The sequence below is a fragment of the Anabas testudineus genome, chromosome 3 (genome assembly GCF_900324465.2).
Source record: "Anabas testudineus chromosome 3, fAnaTes1.2, whole genome shotgun sequence".
NCBI classification, from domain to species: domain Eukaryota; kingdom Metazoa; phylum Chordata; class Actinopteri; order Anabantiformes; family Anabantidae; genus Anabas; species Anabas testudineus.
The window spans coordinates 17,667,146-17,689,970 of record NC_046612.1 but is presented as its reverse complement, the minus strand read 5'-3'; the positions used below and the strand labels follow the sequence as shown (position 1 = coordinate 17,689,970).

The window sequence follows — 22,825 nt, the reverse complement described above, 5'->3', positions numbered from 1 at the left end:
TCATCACTGAACATAATTTGCCAGGTCGTCAGATAATTTCATAAATTCATACTTGAGTCAAGGACAACAGAACTATGTCTATGCCCAAAGTTGTGAAATGTAGGTGAAGAAAGCTGTGGAAAAAAAATTCTGATTAAACAATAAGTGACATTCTTTAATCAAACTACAATTTCAAGCGTGAAGTTTCACATCCAAAGACGGCAGGTTAGCAACATATAGTGAGGTCAAGGTTAGTCACCTGTCACAGGACCTCAGAGATTAATGACGGCACTGCAGTAAATATTCAGAGATCAAAAACCCGTGTAACATGAATACTGAGCTGCCATAGGAAGGCTCGATGTTGATAACAATCTTACTTCTATACCCTGTTTGTGGCACTCAGCTACAAGGTCATTTATTATTACTGAAGATGTTTAAATGATTTATAGCTCCATATTTTAAAAAGGCTCAGTAATTTTGTAAGAAAAGAAAATAAATTCAGCAGCAGCAGTGTGTGTGCGTATGTGTGTTCATGGTTTTAAAGGACCATGTGTTTTAATGGTTATGGTCCAGAGGAATAAAATGCTGTATATCAGACTCTAAATACACACACACACACACACACACACACACACACACACACACACACACACACAAACTTCTGTTCACTTGTTAATTGTTGTTTTTCTAATAGGATTTGTTGACACAAAGAAAAAAAAAGAGACTGTTGTAGTTATTGTGAACGATCAATACAGCTAAATCAAGCTATCCAATAGCTGCATTGCTCAGCCTATTAGTGTCACTGCAGTCATTCTCACCTCACATCTTTGTTGCAGGATAATTTTACACCTCAGTTACATGTTAAAGGAGTCAAGTTACAGTTCAGTGCACATTGCTAGAGACATGTGATCAGTTTGAAGCACATTGCACAATTAAAATTTTCACTTTTGTTTGGTTTAATTGCTGCTTTCTCCTGCGCTGTCTCTATAAACAATGAAAAAGAGCGCATGTGATGTGTGACTCCTAATATCAGCCTTGAATGCAATCAGATGTATGAGAAAGTCCTGCATTAACAACAGAAGTCTATATGTCAGTCTGTAAGGCTTGTCAAAAAGCACTAATACTTTTTATTAAGAATCAAGCAATATTTGTTAAATCTATTATCTGGACACTTTCAACACTGACCTTAAGAGTCAGAAGAATACAATGGCGGTAACATGTGCTACCAATCTAGAAATAAAACTAATTTTATTTATTTACTGAAGTAAAACACAGAAAAATTATAATACAAAATATGGAAACCTATCGCAAAGAATAAACCTGGTGGTAAAAAGGCCTCATACGAGGCTGCTGAGAGGCAGGACACAAACACACGCAAAGACAAATCAAAAGCAGAAGCTGAGGCACAGTTATACTGCGATGGATCTGTATGGATTTTGTACAGTCGAGCTGAAGAGTGGCGCTGAGAGATAAGCAGAGAGGCACACAAGAGACAAACAGAGGAGCGAAAAGAGAGAACAACAGCAGAGGGAAAGCACACGCTGCATTATGTGTTTTTGCACACCTTGACAGGCTTTCCCTAACATGGGTACCGGCAAGAAAAATCATGTGAAACTTGGCTCATGTGGAGACTGAGGCTGAGCGAGGAAAGCAGCAAAAAGAGGCAAATACACCACTGTAGGCGACTCTGAGTGAGCATCTGCCCACCTGCTGTTCTGCCTGTTTGCGAGCTCTTTTGCCCGTGCGCTGTACATGTGTTTGTGCATGGGATAAGTGTGTGTATTTATGTGTGTTGCTTCCATCTGAATGATAAATGGCATGTCTGGACACAGCGGTGAGCGACTGCCTACGCTGCCCATTGACAGCCATGCTGTTGTCTCAGCAATTCACACTGGACCAACTCGACCTTGACACATTACCATATTTATAAGAGTTTAGAAAACAGAGAAAAACGCACAAGTTATAATGAGAAGCTCATTGGGTAAAACTTGTCATGCACACCAGAATTAAAATGTTCCCTCGGGTTTAAATGCTTTCTGCCACCTTTGCTGTGATGTGCAGGTTTGACAACAATAACAACAATTTGGCCGCACATGTTCAGCTACACTGGGATTTATGATCTTTTGAAACATACTCATTAAGTAGAAGAAAACTTTTCTCAGTGTCTGACAGCCAAAGTTCATCCAACGCAAGAGACATAAACAGCAAAATTATATTTTGCTCTGAAAAGCTACGAGTAGCTCATCAGTAAAAGGCATGTTAATGTAATGTGCGAGGACATCATGCGTTTCCTTGACAACAAATGGAGACCTGTGCTAAATTCATATGCCTTAATGAAATGCGGACACAAGATTAAGAGTGGGGGAAGAAGAAAGAAATGATTATGGCAGTCTGGGTTTTGTGTCTGACTCCTCCCAACCCCAGTCAAGAGAGAGTAGTGAGGTCAGCTACCCATAATCCCATGTGTTCAGAGATCATTTGCTGTAGTTGTTTGAAATGACACGGTCACCTCTATCAAGCCACAACAGAGCTGTGCTGAAAGAGAACACATTTCAGGTGTCTGCTGAGGTTATTTGGGCTGAAAAGGCACCGCTGACCAAATGTAACAAAATGAAAAGCAAACACTTTAAACAAAAAACCCTGTAATCACATATAGCATATGCAGTATACTGATGTCTCTTGTTGGTATGCTTGTTTTTGTGCAGTCTTCTGTGAATTTTTAATTGTCTGCTGTTGTGTCACATTGACAGATTAACTATGGTAAAGTCAGTGTGAGGCTGGTTCGACTGGTTCATGTGTTAGAAGTTTGGCACCAAAGAACCTTATGTACCCAGTCTCTCTAGTCATAGATAGATTTGTTCCTCAAAACGTGAAAACGTTACCTCACCTTGCAGCTCTTTTTTGGTCTCCACTATTTCCTGAGGGAAATATCAAGATTAACCCCACAACTTTGTTTAAGGCTGTAACTAATAAATATTTAATTATTGATTCATCTACCACTTGATTAATTTATCAATTGGTCTATAAAATGTCAAACGTCCATCAGAAGTTCCCAGAGCTCAAGGTGGCGTCTTCAGAGAATTTAAAATAATGGTTAAAAGCTCTAGTTAGGACAGGCAGCCTCTGGTTTTGCACAACTGCTGACAACACGAATCTGTCCAGAGACAAGGTTGAGTAGAAAATCTATTTACCAAGACCAAAACATAAATTAAACCAGATATGCATCATTTATAGGATTGATTATACAGTACTATCGTGCTAAGTGGTATAATGCTTGTAATCTAGATATTGAATATTAGGTACACATAAGCACGGTGTTGCCATATTGTCATACACCAGTATTCACATATTTGGCTTCTAGTCACAACAGTTTGTTATTTGTTCTTAATAAAACAGAAAATAACAACGACAAATACCAGTACAACTAAAGTAATGCAACTTTGTCACCTCTGAAATTCATAAAAGTCTGAAAGTACAGAAGTAATCACTGTTGATCAGAATGATTCACTTCTCTAATTGCTTATGTAGCAATTGCTTCTCTGCTTGACTCTTTTAAGATTTTTCATCATATTAAACTGCTTCTTTGCAATGTTCTTTTTCTTTTATCTCACTCGTCTTGCTCTTGATAATCTTTCTCATCGTAATCACCATCTTTACATGATAATTTTCATCATAATTTGTCCTTATCTACAATTTTTTTCTACTTTTGAGGCCTCTTCCTATATCTCTTCTTTTGTCTGTGCTGTCTCATCCTTGTCCTTCTCTCGCTGCTTCACCCTACTCTGAGCTATTTATACTGTTTGGCAGAGCAACAAAGTTCTTCAACTGGACTGAAGTTTGGAGAGAGAAGGTGGCTGAGGCTCACACACCGCTTCACCAGCTAATCTGGTTAGCTACAGAAAACAATGCAAAGGACAATCCTGTGGCCTTCTCTTCGTATTCCTTTTAGTGTCCTCACTCTAAGGAGCCCTTCAAAGTTTGAATCACCTGTTATTGGTACTGTGGATTTCAAAGGGAAGAATCCACTAATGCTTTATAGTATATCGAACTTTGTCAGCAAGAAAATACATTTATATGCTACTGAATGGTTTGGTCAAATCACATGCATTGTGCAGAAAACATAAGTATGTTCTCAAGTTTTGTCACATTGTGCTACCACATACAAACAACATGTTCTTTTATGGAAGTGTTTAGACCAGTTTAGAGTTTGAGGCCTGCAACAGCAAAGGTGATACAGAGGCAAAATAAGAATGGGACGATATAAAATATTCAAATAACACTGTTTACTGATTATAAAATTATAAAATAAGAACAATACCCCCACCACAGGTGATTGGGCATCAAAAGAAGCATTCGCCCAAGGCTCAGCCTTTGCAAACAACGATGGGTTGTGACTCATCAATTTATCCAAAAATAAAAGTATTTAGTATGTAGTGTGTGGTATAAAGTATAAAGGGGGAGCAGTCTGAGTGAGGGTTTGGCCCATCTGAACGGGACAGAGCCTTACACTGTATGGCACAGACTGGCCTTGCTTACATACAGTCTGTTTTCAGTATTTAATTGCCTCAACATAACCAGAAAATTTCAATTGGTGTGAATTAATTTCCAGTGAATGTTTTCTTGATAGGTATAAATGTTTTCCAATTTTGCAGACAAGTTCATTAAAACACTTTGACAGTTCAAAAGTTGAAGTATTTGCTGTTACAAAGTATATAAACCTGTTACTCCAGCATGTTCATATTAACATTATAAAACCTTTTTCTTGGAGCACAACAGCTTTCTGGAGAATTGATGGTGCTGTAATAAGTAGATTTTACCCTCATTTATCACATCTTTTTGCTATACAGAACAACAAAATAATTTTTAGAATAGCTATAAGATCAATGAACTTTTACGTTTGAACAGCACTTCTACATTTCTCAATGTCACTATACAAGACACGGGCAGCAATAATCTCAAGCAAACTAAAAACTTGACAGATCATGGCTGTGTTTTATCACATTAGAAATATTTTGTTTGTTGATCTTTGTGACTTTGGTGAAGATGAGCTCACATTTCATGACCACTTTATGCAGAAAACCTGGCACTTACTTTTTCTTGCCACTGTAAACCTTGAGCCTTGCAGATGGTGCAGTTGTGTGATATGTATACAGACTCTCAAGACTGGAAATGAATCTCTTTCAAGTTAGATTAATAAAATGCAGTACACAGACTCTGCACACAATTTCTCATTTGTTCATTACCTGTGGAAAAGAGTAATTTGCTGCACAGTGAGACTAAATCACCCAGCCTCATGCAGATGTAGGCTTGGTGAAAAAGGATCAAGGAGGTCATTCACGTCTGACACCAGGGATCATATTTGAACATTTGACATCCACCACACACTGTTTTTAAGTTGCATGTTTAGGGAACAAGATGACACGAGAGTGGGAACAGTAGTTTAACCTACTCTTATTGGTATAATAAGGGTAGGACCTTCTAATCTTACATCATGATGCATCTTTCTACATTGTAATAATGTGTGTGTGTGTGTGTGTGTGTGTATGTGTGTGTGTGTGTGTGTGTGTGTGTACCTTTTATACAGTCGGGGGTTGAATAATAGTTTGACTTTATCTGTATTCGCTCCTAGAAGAATTGCTAATCTCCTTCCTATGAAGCCACATTGTAGAAGTTTACAACAGGAAGAGCATCCATTAACTTATTTGAATTAGAGGAGCAGGTGTTGTCTACCAATCAGTACCCAGTAATGTGACTGTTCTACCTGTGAGACATTAGGCTTTTAAATCCGTTCAATTTATTCTGCTACAAACAAACTACATTCATTTGCCAAACATCATGAAGAACGCTGTTGTCGTCCTGAGCTGTACTACATTAGAAAACAAAAAGATGAAAAACAAAAACAATGTGGGACCTTAAATCTGTCACTGACCACGGGCTCAATTTTCTCTGACCAATCAGTCAAGAGTGTGCATAAAATAAAACACAGTCCATGCAAGGACAGGCTCAATAAGCCTGCGGGAGGGACGATTTGGTCTCACTGTGCAGGATCTTAACAGCAAATTACACTCTTGCTCAGGTAATAACCAAATAATAACCAAATGACAAATTCTATTTTAGGGATGTGAGGAAGCAGCCCGGCATGCTGTGCTGTATTAATCTAACATGAGACACTGGAAGAATAAGATGTTCTTAAGTTTATTATTTTCCAGTCTTGAGATTTGCCTGTCATACAGCCTCACTATCTGCAAGCTGAGATGCGAGGCTGATGCATACCAAGCTTTTGTTTTATCACTAAAATAAATACAAGCAAAACAAGAGGGGATGACGAATAGATGGATGGAAGACAGGCAGACAACTGCTGCACTCTGAAGAGAGGAAGTTAAAGTCAGCCAAACTTCCCAAGTGAATCTGACATACTAGATTGGGTTTGTGTTTACCTCTGCTCCTTTTCTTAAACAGGGACATTACTGGGCAGTCAATACTTCATCCTTCCCTTCCCTTTAGCCTAAATGGCGGTAGATTTACCTAACCCCTGTCTCGGCTTGGCCTCAGTCCCCTGGCCTCTGGCCAGCAATAAAAACAGGTAAACAGTGGGGAGGCTGGAGCACACCAATAACAAAGGGGGGCTAAAGGGGCTGTGTGACTCATTAAGTGTCAGTTGCCCCCCAAATCCCCCCAGTTGCGCACACATCTATCTGTGGTTTACATTGAGCTGGACTCCCAAAGCACCAGGGAGGGCAGCGAGAGAGTCTGAAGAGCTGAAGAGTGGAACCAAACAGCAGAAATGAGTTTGATATAGCTTCATTTCAAGTTTAAAGGTGCAATCACTACATTTCTTTCTGCTCCGAACCACAGAACTGACCTAAATGTCTTGGGGAGGAGTGTGGGCGGGTGGGGGTGGTTGGGGTTGATAGAGCTGCTGATCAGTAACCATGACTCAAAGATTAACTCTTTTTAAAGTGCTGAAACTTTCTGCTTTCAAAACTCACTTTCCAGTCTCAAACAAACAAACAAAAACTGAACCATTCTGCTACAGTACTTTGGTTTAGCTTTCCATGATTTTATCATTTCCAGTCAGAATTGGGACGCGCTTGTCTATGTCTGTAAATGTGTTTCCATCCACCTGCTGTTATGTTTTATGTTTTCAATTTGCACTTAAAAATCTGCCAAAAGATGGAAAAAAAGATGAAGCATCACAATTTTTACGTTGGGCTGAAATGAAAAAGTTGCTTTTTTGATAAATAAATGTAACAAACACTATGAAAAGGCTGCCTAATTAATCAATAAACCACAACATGGAAGTGACTGAAACAAGACACACAAGCCTTCACTGGAGATGAAAGATGGTTAGCAGTTAGGAGATTACCCATACAGCAACAGAGCTTTCTGACATGCAAAAAATAAATAAATAAATACATTTAATTAATCATCGGAGGGCCAGATCATTAATTATTTAGGCAGTTCATCAGGTGTTGTGCCTCCCTTGGCCTGTGTATCTGTAAATAATGGACAATGTAAACTTGTGACTGATTGGTCGCCTGACTCACCCATCATTTTACCTGCTCGCAGGATTACATTCAGTTTGCTAATTGTTAAGAAAGTTTTCCAGTTTCTAAAGATAAACCATCCATCCATTAATCACCCTAACCACTTTTCCTGTTGGGGCGCTGGAGCCAATACCAGCTGTCATTGGGTGAGAGGCAGAGTACTCTCTGGACAGGTCGTCAGTCTATCACAGGGCTGATTTATAGAGAGAGACAAACATTCACACTCACCCTCACATATGGGTGAATTATACTCAGTAATCTGCATGTCTTTAGACTCTGAGACTAGGTTTCACAATGTATTATTAACTATATGTATCAGAATAAGAACTGCAGTCTGACACCTACTAAACCTAAATTATTCATTATTATTATTATTAGTCATGCAGCACTATATGATGTTCAAGTTAAAAAGTGCAGATACATGTTATAATGCCTCCTAGCACTTAGCTTGTGGAAGTCTTCCTGTGGACTGAACTGGTTATCTAGACCACCTCTATGTTTTGCCAGCTCCAGATCCTCCAGTGTCAATAAGCTGTGACATTGTAAATATTAGCTTCTGAAATCCAACCATTCGTGTTTGAGTGGGAATCTGTTTCAGGATACGACAGTGTGTGTACGAGCCCAAAACTGATGGCCAGTTATGAAATTCCACAATGCCTGACATCAGACAGTTTAGTATTTAAGAAACTCTCAACACTGTGTACTCACCACTGGAACAGTCTAGTCCTCCCCAGCCGGGCTCACACTGGCAGGTATCAGGAGAGACACATCGTCCGTGGACACACTCTTCAGTACATAACGCTGAAAGTGAAACAAGACCACAAGAAGATTAAGGTCAAACCCTTTAATAAATAAACCTGGACAGATGGATCTGGTGGCCCACAAGTTTTTCTCTTGTTTTGTGAGATTGTGTGTGTTTGTGTGTTCCTGTATTTGAATGAGTGTTTGGTTGTTGAGCAGGTACGATAAATCAGTAACCTGTAGACCCTAGATCAAAACTCAAAAATCACATTGGTACTTCCTCTGTGTAGCTGCATTGTGTGCACTTGTCATTTATTATTCATAATCAAAAAATGTCAACTTGATTGTGTGTGTGAATAAGTGACCGCTACATGTAATTTAGTACATTTTTTGTACTATGTACATTGCTGTGTTATACGAACAGTAACAATGATGTAAATCACCCACTATGCTGAGCTGCTCAGGATACACTTTATGATGCAATGACATAAGGATTAGAAGTGAAAAAGTCATGTTTATAATATTGTTATTTATATTAAAAGTCATTCTGATGTGCCATTGCATTTAAAAGTTTTATGTGTTACTCTTTGAAGTCACTAGGAATGACATTGTGAGATTCACTTTTACTTACTCAATGTGACATACAGAGAAAATATCTGTCAGTGTTTGTGTATTGCATATGCATGCACACCTTTAATCTCTTCTTTTTGCTCGGTCTACGTTTTTATTAGTCTCTCTGTCTCTTTTTAAACAGTCCCCTTTATTTTTTTCCACCTTCTCTCTTTCTTTCCCTCCTCCTGGCTCACACCTTCTTGTGGCCACCTCTGGCCTCTGAGCTAATCGCTGCACAAGGTAATGACAGTGAGACATGGCAGCCCTCCGAAAACATTTATTATGCTGTGATAGAGCCATTTGTTTAGAACCTTCTGACAACGTGTGACAGCTTTTAACTGTAAGGTCACGTCATAATGAAATATTACACCGGTTGGAAAAGCTTAAGGTGAAAATGAAGATGTCAGTGCTGCCTTATCTGTTTTCTGTACAAAGCAGATAATACGCCTTCAACGCTTCAGACTGGCCTATAGAATCTCACCATATTTGATTTAAGTATATTTTTTTAGGTCAGTGAATACATTCTTTTTAACAGGCACAAAGAATTTATATTCTTGATAGATTCATCTGTGCCACAGTGATTTATTAATTTGTCAAACCACAAACAACTGAAAAAGTGAAACAGCACAACCGAATTAGGAACAGACTCTAAAGGACCAGGGGCTCAAATGATAAACCCGGCACAGGGTTAAAGTCTTTATATATGACGTTCATCATATTTATGTACCTTTTTAAAAGTCTGTCATCAGGAAAACCTTTTTTCCCAGTCAGTAGATTGTGTTGACTGAGTTTACTATCACACATAAGTATAGGTTTGAACGATGTGTATTTCTCGACATTTTATGACTTGATTTGATAAGTCATATATATATATATATGTATATGTATGTATACGTAATCTCTCTGTCACTTCTCTACTGACTTATCAAATCAAGTCATAAAATGTCCAGAAATATAATTATAAAAATATTTACACACATCTGCCTAAAGAGAAAAGTATATGAAGTATAAAAAGTATAAGTATAAGTATAGAAAGTATATGTCACTATCTCTTTGTTTTAGTTATCTTGCTCCTTTAACTCATACAGAAACATTAATTTTGAAATGATTAGTGGATTTACAAGGTGTTGGTCAGGCAAAGTGATTTTGTGTAATCTTTTTGTGATTGTGAGGTTACCACGCTACCAGCACCCAGTGTAAATTGGGTCAGAGTGGCAATGTGTCCAGTGTGTCATTGTTGTTACGTACTGTGGCACTGGACATCTTCTTACATTATAATTACTATACGCGCACACACAGTCCTACAGCTCAAAAATAGCAATTCAAAAAAGATGAACCATAAAAATGATAATTTAACCTCTCACCTAAAACTCCATACTGCTCAATGGAACAGAAATCAAAGCAGAATTATCATCTGCGTCACCTCAACAGGAAAGGCTCAACTTTATCTAACATCCCCTCCAACTCATTTTGTAAGGATCACTTGTGTATCAAGGTATGAATACTGCATCATACATCAGGTAGGCATTGTGCTGGGAGAAGACGCGCTGACAGCTTGGAGACTTTAGCTCCTCCATCACAGGGATATGATGTGGTGCTGCTCTGGATTTCTGTTTGTGCAACTGATTCTTCTTTAGCAGAGAGAAGCGGCTTGGCGCACATAAATACAATATGTGCAGGGGAGCAAATAAGCAGCAGCACATAAATATGAACGGCGGACTCTTTAGTTTCATTGTCCACATGATGGGACTTAATCTTGTACCGCATGCGTTCCTGTGGCACAAGCACACTTTCACTATGTAAATAAAACTAGATGTATTTTAAGTGTTATTTAAAATCAACACAGAGCACAAAAAGTGAAGTGATGAGTTTTGAAAGTTGCATTGAAGTATGTGAGCGGGAAAGAAAAGTGGGTACAGTGGAAATAGGACTTAAACCTGCTCTGTAAAACTAGGATTTATTGGTTTTATGGTACTAAGACACAGAGGGGTCGTCCTCTCCGAATTTATGGTGGCAGTGTGTCAACATTTTACAGCCTTTTTCCTGCATTAAGACAGGAATCCTCACTGCCACACACACACACCTATCACTACACCCTGAATAAAGATTTATGCGAGTGGAGGGACCTTAAAGTTTCTGCCTGTAACACAGAAATATTCACATTTTGTAAGGAAACGACACTTTATGCAGGACTGGCATTTTTTATGAGTGGTAAGTGTTCCAGTGTGACAAAAGTGAAAAGTATTATTAGATATATGAAACACACACGTCATTTAAAAGATACTATACTGTAGAATTAGAAACAATGATCAGTATTAGACAGAAAGGATTTTGTTCAACAAATCTTTAGATTGAACAAAATACGCTTCTCTCCACTCACCCTGACCGGGCGAGGCAAATGGCTGCCCGCCTTGAGCCTGTTCTGATTGGGGTTTCTTCCATTAAAAGCAGTTTTTTTCTATTCACTGTGGCCTAGTTCTTGCTCAATGGCGGATTTGGTGGGCTCTCCTCAATAATTTGGTATGGTTCTGACATCACTACTATCCCAGGTTTGATGTGATTTAATGCTAAATAAATTAAACAAAATTTAACAGAATTGAATTGTCAGTGTGCCCGCTCTATACACCCAGCATTAAATAAGTAAAGGCAAAATTTCCCAATAAATGTAGCCAAATGATGCTGTGTATAAATGTCTTTATAAACTTCTGCTTGGGGTCTTTGTACCATATGCACATTTTAAGAGTGAAAAAGATAAAATGGCTTGCATATACAGGCCCAGATTTTAATAAGAAAGCCAAAGACATTATGCTTTTGTAATCCTGAAGGAGAGTTGATAAATCATTAAACGGGATCCTAATCCTTTCATCCAGTGGTTTGGAGCAGAACAGCTACAAGGAGGATTACATCAGCAATGGGTACAACAAGATTAATAGATATCAAATGAAATAATCACTACCTAATTCTAGCTATTGTGTCAGCATGTTGTAGCAGTCGTCAGCACCCTTGAATCTCTTGATCTGCTGCTGCACAAAGAATGAAAGTGAAAGTATAAGCAAGACCAGAATGAACAGCAGTGGGACAGACTATAAGTGAACACCTGACATCCTTCTCCAGTGTCTGATCCTGTGTAAAACTGTCAGCGGGTCTCATCAGGACATCCCCTGGCACAAGGGCATGAAAATGAAACTGTTCTTCTGACCAGAAAATAAGTTTTCATTTTTCCCCACCGTACTCCAAACATAGCATGATGTTCTATACAGACTCATACGTTAGAACCAAGTAGGTTTCCAAATAATAAATCACTTTGGCAAAAAAAAAAGTTTCTTGTGCTCACAACTTAGTTTCTCATGAACATGAGAAACAAGGTAGTGTCTAGTGAGCACTAGAAAGTATTTTATATGCAGTCACGGGAAACAACATTAGCCTAAAAGTGTTACTGTAGATCGGTCTCGATTCTTCTTATGTGAGAATGTGTGCAAGGAATTATTAAACATCTTATCAATTTTCTGTTTGCACATTATGGCGGTTTGATACAGAAATAATACACTGGGACATTGTTGTCAATGTCCCTTTAGGGGCTCTGTAGCTACGCATCAGGGATCTAAAGGAACAAATAATTTACAGTACTGAAAAGAAACCCTTTCTGCACGGATAACAAGGGGCATCCGAATTTTGCCGTATGTTACCCACATATCAGTCTCAGTTCAGTGTCAAAAGCTTGAATGTCATATTTCTGCTTCAGTTAAATTATATTTAGACCTTTCCTTCAGAAGTAAAGTAACCCAAACAGAAACTGCATTCAGTAAGATTTATCGTTACTAGTTTTGACTTTTCACCATTTTTCTTTTATACTGCAATACAAAATAATTCTTCACTAATGTTGCACAGTTGAATGTGTTGAAGGTTGAAGTCTGGATGACACTTAGCTTGATTTGACAGTGGACAGATGTAGACTGAATATATGAAGCACAAATTAGGGAGAGTCTTGAAAGAGCCTGCTAAATACCAATTCAGTTGATTACTCCTAGTGTTGCTGTGTCTCATCTGTTCCTTTAAATGTCTGGTGTTCAGCAAGAACACAGCTCAGTGAGACTGAGATCAGGTGATTGACTCAGCCAGTCGAGGATACTCCACCTATTCAAACTGAAAACCTTCTTCGCCCTGGTTGCCCTCTCTTTTGTGCATGAATTAACATTGAAATGAAACACAGCTGCACAAGGAACATTTAGTCACCAGCTACTGTGGAACCCCTAAACCTTGGACAGGTTATTATTCACACAGTTCCTTCTGCGCCAGTGTAAATCCACTCTAATTAACAACTCTGTGCATAATTGACCTTTTTTACAACTAAACTGTGAGGAACAAAACGGTAACCGGATTAAATTTTTTTAACATAATGAGGGTAAATCGTAAATGGTCTGCACTTATATAGCGCTTTTCTACCTAACTGGTTACATTTGGTGAAGGTTATGGAAAAATAATGTGTTTATTCAATCATTCAATCTTTCCCAAAATTTAATCAAAGTAATTCTCGTGCCTAAACCTTAACACAGACTGTTATTGTGCATAAATAAACACAAATTATAAGATATAATGTGTCAATGTAATTTCTGTGATGTAGTGGACTATTTTAGATTACAGTATTAAATACAGTACAGCTACACAGTATTTACTAGAACTAAAGGATTTAAAAATGTATGCTTTTGTTTCAGTACAAGATCAAGTATCTCATTCCAGCAGTAGTTCATAAGATATGAGGGGTATCGCAGGTTTTAACAGAAGGAGGTCGATGACAGAGAGGAGAAAGGTTGAACGGGTGACAAGGTCACAGATGACCAAGCTTCTGAAGTTTAATGGTAAGAGAGGTGATGCAAAAAGCATTCAGGAGAAAAAATAATACTGACAAGACATAAAATGGCCTCAGGCAGAGATGAAAAGGAACAAAAGGGTCCGTACAGCTGCACAAAAGATGCATTGAAGTTAGGATGGTTACTTAAAAATTTAGAAAAATGAAAAAGTGTAGAAAGAAAAAAAAAAAACAGCAAACGTGCGCCACACGAAGCATATTTTATTCATTCATTACATGTTTATCTAAGAGAGACAAACAGAAAATGATAAACAGTGCCTACAAAAAGAGGAGGAAAGCCCTCTAATCAAATAAAGCAGCCCTCCCCCTCTGCTTTCTCTGCCTGGACAGGGAGACTTTTCAAATTAGTTCACGCTGCGCATATCACACAACAAAAGACCTGTCCAAGGCCGTTAACCTTACTGAACCAAGCAGGCGTCTTCTGGTAGTTAACACTGAAGAATTAGCTTCCAGCGTTCAAACTACTCAGCCGATGGAAGCGCGCGCGTGTGTGGTGGTGAGAGAGTGGGGGGGGGGGGGGGGGGGCCACCACACAATGGAGTCGAGGACTATTTGTCTATGTCCCCCGGGAGAATCTAATAAAGTTGTTTTCCAGCAGATGTTGAATAAAGACACGCGATACACTTCTCTTTACCCTCCCCACACACAGGAAAACCCCCTTCACTTTCTCTCTCTTCAATAAAAGAAGGCGACACTGACCTATAGAATTTACCATCTAGGGTGGATAATTGATTTCTTTTGCTTGATCAAGGAAGGTCTTCATCAGCATGAGATGAAGACTGAGCAAGAATATATAGTATTTTTAGTTTTTCTCTCACTAATGTTGATGTGGATTTCACATGTTCTTTAATGCAGGCAGGTGGATATATTTTCACAGAAATGTTTTGACACATCCAATGTACATTCTAGTTGGTTAGAGGCAAAAGAAAAAGGACCCTTCACATCCTTCAACACTCATGGTGCATTTCACCATGAGACACACACACGAAGACTGTGATATTTAACAGAACAGAAGGCCAGAGATTTTCTATATTTTTGTTATTGTCAATAAATCCCATGAAGAGACTAAAAAAATAAAAATAAAAACTCACTGCACTACTCACTGCAACATCTATGAATCTAGAACTTGATTTGGCTTATTGTCTGTGCTATAGACCTCTATTGTTGTCCGAAAACCATTAAAATCACATCAGTGAGCCATACCACAGCACTGGCTGACATGTTTCTTCATTACAAAAATTACTGGCACAATCTATAAAGAGCTCCACAGACTAATAAAGCCATCACAGGCTCTTGAGAGTAGTTCCAAGGCAGAGACCACAGCATAAGGCTGTGTTCACATCCACTAGCTCGTGTTGCACATCACAACCTCCTGACTTTGGACTCAAGTTTTTTGACATATTTACAATGTCTGGCACAGAGTCTGGTGCACAAGAACAAATCGTTATATGGATTATAGAAGCATACTTGTGTCAATGTGAGTATTTAGGAGAGGAAGTACAACGGAAACATGCTGAGAGTGAGAGACTGAGGGCGAAATCTGACACTAACGTCACTCCATCGACTGACAGTGAGCCTACATGACGCAGCACATGACACTATGAAAAGGTTATGTCATCTACAGGAACAAATAAATAAACCATGTTCATGTTGTCTTCTGTTTGGAGGAACAGCCACACTGCAGATCTGGAGTAGAGTCCCGTCTGAAACACACTGCAGTGTAGACTGTAGTTTTCTCTATTAAGCCAGACAGCACTCTTTCTCTAACCTTTACCAAGTGCTGTGAGTGCCTAAACTCAACCATTAAGGTGTAGTTGGGCACAGTTGTTGTTGATTCCCATTATGCTAATAGAAAATGTAATCCAGAGTGACATCCTCCAGAAAATTGTATTTGCACCTGCTGTTCAGTTGTACTGAAACATAATATTTAGAGACAGGGTCATTCGTTGATAATCTGTCGTGTCTGTGACTGTGACTTAATATGGCCAGGTCAGTCAAGGAAAGTTACAGTAGTGTGCTGAATACTTTAAGAGTTGTGTTAGGCGTGATGACATATGTGGGAAAAGCAGGAGCATGTGCTGCGTGTGCTTCTCTAACAATTAAGAAGAGGAGCTGAAGGCTGGATTTACAGTTAAATAAAGAATTAAGTGTGTGTGTCGTATCTGCTTTGAGAGAACATCTGTTGTCTCATCTGCTCAGTCTAAGTGTCTGATGTTTTGTTTGATGTAAGCATTGTGCTTTTCTTTGACTGAGAAATCACTTCAAGAGCTTCAAACTAAAATAATTGCATAGAGAAATATTGGTGTCTTATCTCACCGACCAACCTTTTCAACACAATATCCAGCCCACGCACCGGGGAGTAAAGCTAAGCACAAGTCATATTCACCTCATCTGTTTATCGCTTTTTCTTTAAAAGAAATATAAAAGGTCTTGTACTTAACAGGAAAAGAATGAGCCATAGCCTCTTTTTCAATGACACAAGGAGTTACTATGGCGCAAACAATATCTTCAGAGAAGAGATATCAGACGTCTAACTCTAAATTAAAAGATGTTTTTGTGCTTTCAGATTGTTTGAGCCCTTTTCCTACTTTTTTCCCCCCCTTGATTTCAAATCTCTCTGTGGTCAAACTTTAAGTAGAAATAGATCCACTTTGTAACGGAGCCAGATCTAACTTTGACAGCTCTAACAGCAGATATACAGCAGATGCAGATAACAGTCTAGAGCGAGTGAAAAGATAATGACTGAGATTGAATCACTGTTCCACAATATACACTGCAATTTTAACAAGCCTGGATGCTTTGTGTGTATCAAGTGGGGGAAAAACTTTGAAAATAACAATGCAGATGACAGGAAAATGATTTTGTTTGTTGCAGAGACGTTATGCAGAACACACATTCCCCTGTGGTGGGAATATTTCATTTCCAGCTGTACTCTGGAGAAAGCGCCATCTGATAGGAAACAGCAGTGTCGGATGGATGTTTTTATTGTCATTTGATCAGCACCTACACTTAAACAAACTCAAAGCGTCTTTACACTGCATCCTATTCATCCATTCACACACACACCGATGGCAGAGCTGCTATGCAGCTGACCTGACTCACATGAGACAACTTGGGGTTCAGTATCTTGCCCAAAGGCACTTCGACATGTGCCAGGAATTGAACCACCGATCCCATGATTGGTAGATGACGGCTCTACCTCCTGAGCCGCCCCACTTGTGTGCGAAGCGAATAATGTGATGAAAAAAAAAAATGTTGTTCCATCAAAGTGAACAAGTGACTCCTTGAAATTGGCCTCATATCATTGTTAAACAGACACCGGCAGCTCAGGTTTTATTGCTGTTTGTATCCATTACTTTCAACTCATTTTTATTTATATAGCAACAAATAACAACAGAACAATATCTCTAGGCATTTTACATAGTAATATCAGGACCCAGAATTACAGAGAAGAACCCAGTAAATCCCCACTTGAGCAAACACTACACTACAAGACAGCAGAGGAAAAACTCTTCACAGACAGAACCAGGCTCAGCGGTTGAGCAGCCATCTGCCTCGACCGGTTGGGGTCATGAACGGTCATAAGATACACGTTTTATAGTAATTAAAGTTATTTTTTTTACCTATATGTTTAAACTATCTGGAGCTTGCAAAACCCCAAAAGCAGTTGCTTGATAAATCTGAGGGATCGTGAAAGAGGACTGAACCAGGCTAAGCAATAACAGACATTTCTTTTTTTGTAAAATATATGTTGAAAAAATAACGATCAAACACATTAAACATGTTGAGACTTAATATTTGATTTAAATTATGGCCTACAGCTCCAAATTATGATCAGTGGGGATAATCAATCCAGACTGGGTGGCAGGTGTCTACTATGATCCTCTCTGATGCAGGTGTTGGTTACCATTAACCGCTGGTAACAATTCTGAAGCTTCAGTGAGTAGCTGTTTCACTGAGGAGCTTTGTGACTGTTTACAAACCAACACATTTTCACCTTCCCAGCTGGTTTCCTTTAAATCCTCAAGCAAAACCAGGTTTGTTGTAGCCCTTTCAAAATTCCTCTCTTGCCCTGCTCTTCCATGATTTAGTCCAGTGTAGTGTAAACCAGCACACTGGCAGCAGGTTGGCTTCCATCAGCTTGTCAATATATGACACTGTTCTATTTTTGAGCATTTACACACACACACACACACACACACACACACACACACACACACACACACACACACACACACATTTTTCAGAAAAGCACCAATGTTAGTCATTTCCTGCCTCTACTGGCACATGCTGATAGCTTCTGTCCGTAAGACCTGTCTGGTTTGTGCTATGGGTTTAAATAGATGCACATGAAATGATGCAACACTCTGCAAAGACACTTATTTGTGATTCACGCAGAGAATTTTGTATAAATAATTACTATACATTTTAATTGTTAGTACAGTATTTCATAATCCATATTAATATTTTTATACTATTATATGTTAAAATATTAAAAGAATCTGCTATATATATTAATGTAATAACTTGGGTGAATAGCTGAGGTTTCTGTTTTGATGTTTGTCAGTAAGCATCTATGATAAATGTGTCATAAATGAGCATAAATACTGAAGACCTTCCAACTTGTGTATCCCTACAGGTATCACAAGTGTTGTATTAATGTCTGTTAAGCTGAATCCAAACTGAAAAAGTGCAAAATGAGCACAACTTACGAACACACAGGTCTCCACTTTCATAGAAACCAGGGCAGCACTGAGAGCGTCGCCTGTACATGGTCCTCACACCTCTCCTGTAGGCTGTTTTGTAGCTGATTCTGCACATGTGACACACACACATACACACACACAGCAGGGATTAATTCAGAGGAAATGGTTAAAGGACAACTTCACAGAGTTTGACCTCGCTTCCTAGAGAACATGTACGGTATTAAACTTTCCACTGCCTTCCCCGTTTTTAAATATTCCTCTTTTTGTCATCTGGAGGAGAAGATGTCCTCTGTTTGCATCTACCACACAGGATGTAGTCCTAGTTGACCTGCTCCTCCAGACGACATCTGAAAAACTCCTCAATAATCCTCCTACTTAAAGAGTTTTTCAGTCAGAAGAAGAGAGATATTGTACAGATGTGGACAAAATTATTGGCACCCTTCCTTTACAGAAAGAAAAACCAACAAAGGTCATTGAAATAACTTGAAACTGACAAAAGTAAAAAATAAATAAAAATTAACTCATGAAAACTTGAAATTGCTTTTGAGTTTCAGATCAACACACGTTTTTTTTTTTTTTTTTTTTTTTTTAAATAAACTAATGAAACTGGCCTGGACAAAAATGATGGCACCCTTAACTTAATATTTTGTTGCACAACCCTTTGAAGCAATCACTGCAATCAAGCAATTTCAGTAACTCTCAATGAGACTTCTGCATCTGTCGACAGGTATTTTGGTCAATTTCTCACGAGCAGATTCCACCGGTTGTCTTGTGTTTGAAGGGTGCCTTCTCCAGACTGCATGTTCCAGTTAATTCAACAGATGTTCCACTATGATTTAGATCAGGACTCATAAAGGCCACTTCAGAATAGTCCAATGATTTGCTCTTAGCTTTCATTAGGTGTTTTTAGCTGCTTTGGGGTCATTATCCTGTTGGAGGACTATGACCTGTGACCAAGCTTTCTGACACTGGGCAGTACATTTTGCTCCAGAACGCCTTGATAGTCTTGAGATTTCATTAAACCCTGCACAGATTTAAGACCTGTGCCAGATGCAGCAAAGCAGGCCCAGAACATAGCCGAGCCTCCTCTGTGTCTCACAGTAGCTACAGTGTTCTTTTCTTTGTATGCTTCATTTTTGCATCTGTGAACATAGAGCTGATGTGACTTGCCAAAAAGTTCCAGTTTTGTCTCATCTGTCCAAAGCCCATTCTCCCAGAAGCTTTGTGGTTTGTCAATTTGCATTTTAAAATTTTTTTTAATGATTTTTTTTCAACAGTGGGGACCTCAGTCGTCTTCCATTAAGTCCACTTTGGGAGTTTGGCTACAGTCCTGTTTTATTAGTTAGTTTTTTCAAAAAACTCTGTTGAGTCACAACTCAAAAGTAATGTCTGATTCTCATGAGTTAATATTTAGTACCTTTTTATTTATTATTACTTTTGTCAGTTTCAAGTTATTTCAGTGACCTTTGTGGGTTTTTCTTTCTTTAAGGGTGCCAATAAATTTGTCCTTGTCTGTAATATATAGGATACAATCCTAAACATTTGTTCACAATGATGCACTTCTAAAACGCTTTAATGTTTAAGGGAGTCTCTCCCACTCCTTCAAGGACGGTGATGTTTTCTGACATTTAGTTTAAGATCAATGACTCGGCTCTTAGCTGGAGGAACTAAACTGGTGGCTATAAAGCTTAATGTGGTCATTAAAGCTGATACGCCGACAGTTGCTCATCAAAATGACCACATCAGACAGAGCTGAAGTGCTGGTGTTAGGTACCAGACTGTGCTCGCTGCCTGTGAGCCTTAGCAACAGAAATATTTATGGTACAAGATGCGCTGATCAGGGTTTTACATACTGTACATCAGCACTGTTTTAGACTGGGGAATTCAAAAATGGCAGAATTTAGTGTTCGTTGCACTTCAAGTCCTACTTTTCTGAAAATGGGGTTTGTTCAATGGGACCAGAAGCCATTGAACAAAGTGACTGTACTAAAAAAAATGATTTGTTGTTAAACTACTCTTTCAGCCAATTCAGCTTCTTACATGTGAGGATCTGCTATTTTTCTGTTTTGTGTGAGAGTAAGTCTGACAAATCCAACGATGTTGGATTGTTCAAGGCACAGGCAAAGACTTTTTGTTCAATATTTTCTGATGAATGAAGTAATAAACTAATTTATTACTTGGTTAGTCAAAAAATAATAACCAGGAGATTAAATGGGAGTGAAAATAACCCTTATTTGCTGCATTAATATTCATTGCAACTTTAGAAAACAATATGTTACCATACCTGTGTCTGGTACATTTGAACCAGTTGAGTATGTCAGTGCAGCGAGTGTAGTAGACCTGGTCAAAGGGATGAGCGTAAGATTCTTGCACTGTCACTGCATAGCTACAGGGATAGAAAATACAACCACAGATTAATACCTAGATAAGATATGATTAGAGTGATGATACGATGATAAGAATATACTATTACAACCCTCAAAAGTTGCAAAGGGAAGGTTTGGGGTGGATGGGTGGCAGTTTAAGTTCAAGTGCAACATAAGCATGTGTATTTAGTGCCTAAAACTAACCCAGACATTTGTATACCTCATAATGCAAAAAAAAAGCGTTGATGTCAAAAGGTGCAGTTTCAACAACGCCTGCCTCAGTATGTTGGAGAGCTCTTCCAACAAATGGTGACTTTAGTCGTATGAGAGGGTTGGGACAAATGATGAGTTGACTCATACACACGAAAATAAGATGTCAATCTCTAAACAAATGGCTTATTCTTTTCAGTATTGCAAAACTTTCAACTAAAAGTTTTGAAACTTGGTTGCAAATATTGAGCTCTGTCCTTTCACAGATTCAATTAAAGTTTTTCAGACAGTCACTGTTAAAACATTTAAACTAAGTTTAAAGTGAAAGAAAAAGTTGAACCTCTGAAAAGGGATAGTTTTCAGTTTTAAAACCATAATTCCATTGTTGCCTTTTGTAAAAAGTTTCAACTCATTTCCAGTTTTTCCTGTTAAGACAAGGTTAGTAAGAGCAGATTTGAAACACTTCAACAAAGTGAAGTGAATAAAAAACGTGAGCTGAATCTCTGAAAGGACAGAACCGAATGTTTGTTTTAAAACTATGAAGAAACAGATTTGTAATACTGAAAAAATAACGTTTTCAATATTCAACTACTTATTTTCAAATATGCTATCTTTTTTACATTCAAAATGCATTTTCACACTTCCAAATCCTAGTTTCAGTGTTACCATTTGTGATACGAACTTCACTTTATACCAAACCAGCCTTCAGCAATCCAACATCAAATTCAAGGATTTTTACAATCGCTCTGAAGGTTTTGGTGAAAACATCACAGAGGTTATTCATGTTCTTTATGATGCAATCCAGTCAATAGCATTTCCTTTTAAAAACAGATGATCAGGATGTGAGGTATTGATTCCAGGATAGAGAGCTAGGACACACTATGTCCTTGTTGTGCTTTTTTTTAATATGAAAAATGTTTCAAGGCCATTGAATGTCTCCTTTATTTTATTTTATTGTATTGTATTTATTTTAATTTCTAAAATACAAACTTACTTTTCTTGTTCTGTGCTAATTACAATGAGAACTCATTTTTGATGTGTTTTCAATTGTGTTCACAAAGTTTACAGAACTGTGTGTGCCCTTCGGTAAGAAGTAAAATCTGCAGTAGTAAGAGGTTATAACTATTTCCACTGTTTCCCACTGATTATACTGAGAGAATATTGATCTCACCAACGACACTCAAAAATGACATTATGTTTTCACTCACATTACCATGGCTTTGAATTTATGACCTCAGTATGTCCCTGGGAGTAAACCATTTCCCGTTTGCTTTTGATTATTGGCAAACCCACAGCCTTGATTTGTAGCAGGGAGTCCATTAGTTCACTGCAGCATTTTGAGCCATGTTATTTCACTTTTAATACTGGAGGAGAGACTAAACTGGGGAAACTGACCTCTCCCAGTGGCTGCACACGTTGGGGTCATCAGGGTTGAGAGGCGACACCAGAGAAATCATAACGAGCAGGTTGAGCCACAGCAAAGCTTGGGGGGAAGCCCCACCGGTGCCCATTGTCCCCCTCCCTTTGTCCTTGGAGAAGCAGAGAGAGAGAAAAAGAGAGGAAATTATTTCATCTTCAAAGGGCTGTGGTGGTCAATACAATCTATTAAATCAAATAAATTACTCCCTTTTTCAGAAGCAAATATTTTGCTCCACATCTGACAGCTAGTTATTTTTGGCATTAAAATATTACTTCAAATATGACAAGCTTCTAAAATACAATATGATCTTCCAAATTAAACCAATGGCTCCCAAGGGCAGCACGGTGACGTGGCACTGTCACCGCACACCAAGAAGG

General features: G+C 38.5%; 1 protein-coding gene across 2 annotated transcripts in view; it reads right to left on the bottom strand.

Moving 5' to 3' along the window:
• The window catches only part of LOC113174506 (multiple epidermal growth factor-like domains protein 11), a 75,444-nt gene extending 52,905 nt beyond the window's left edge, over positions 1-22,539 (bottom strand). For both annotated transcript variants that reach the window (XM_026378563.1, XM_026378564.1), the window contains exons 1-4: positions 22,424-22,539; positions 20,737-20,838; positions 18,459-18,559; positions 8,235-8,327 (exon numbers count right to left, since the gene is read on the bottom strand). In XM_026378563.1, coding sequence (XP_026234348.1) covers positions 8,235-8,327; positions 18,459-18,559; positions 20,737-20,838; positions 22,424-22,539 — 412 coding nt within the window. The remainder of the gene's footprint in view (positions 1-8,234; positions 8,328-18,458; positions 18,560-20,736; positions 20,839-22,423) is intronic.
• Positions 22,540-22,825: the final 286 nt, after the last annotated feature.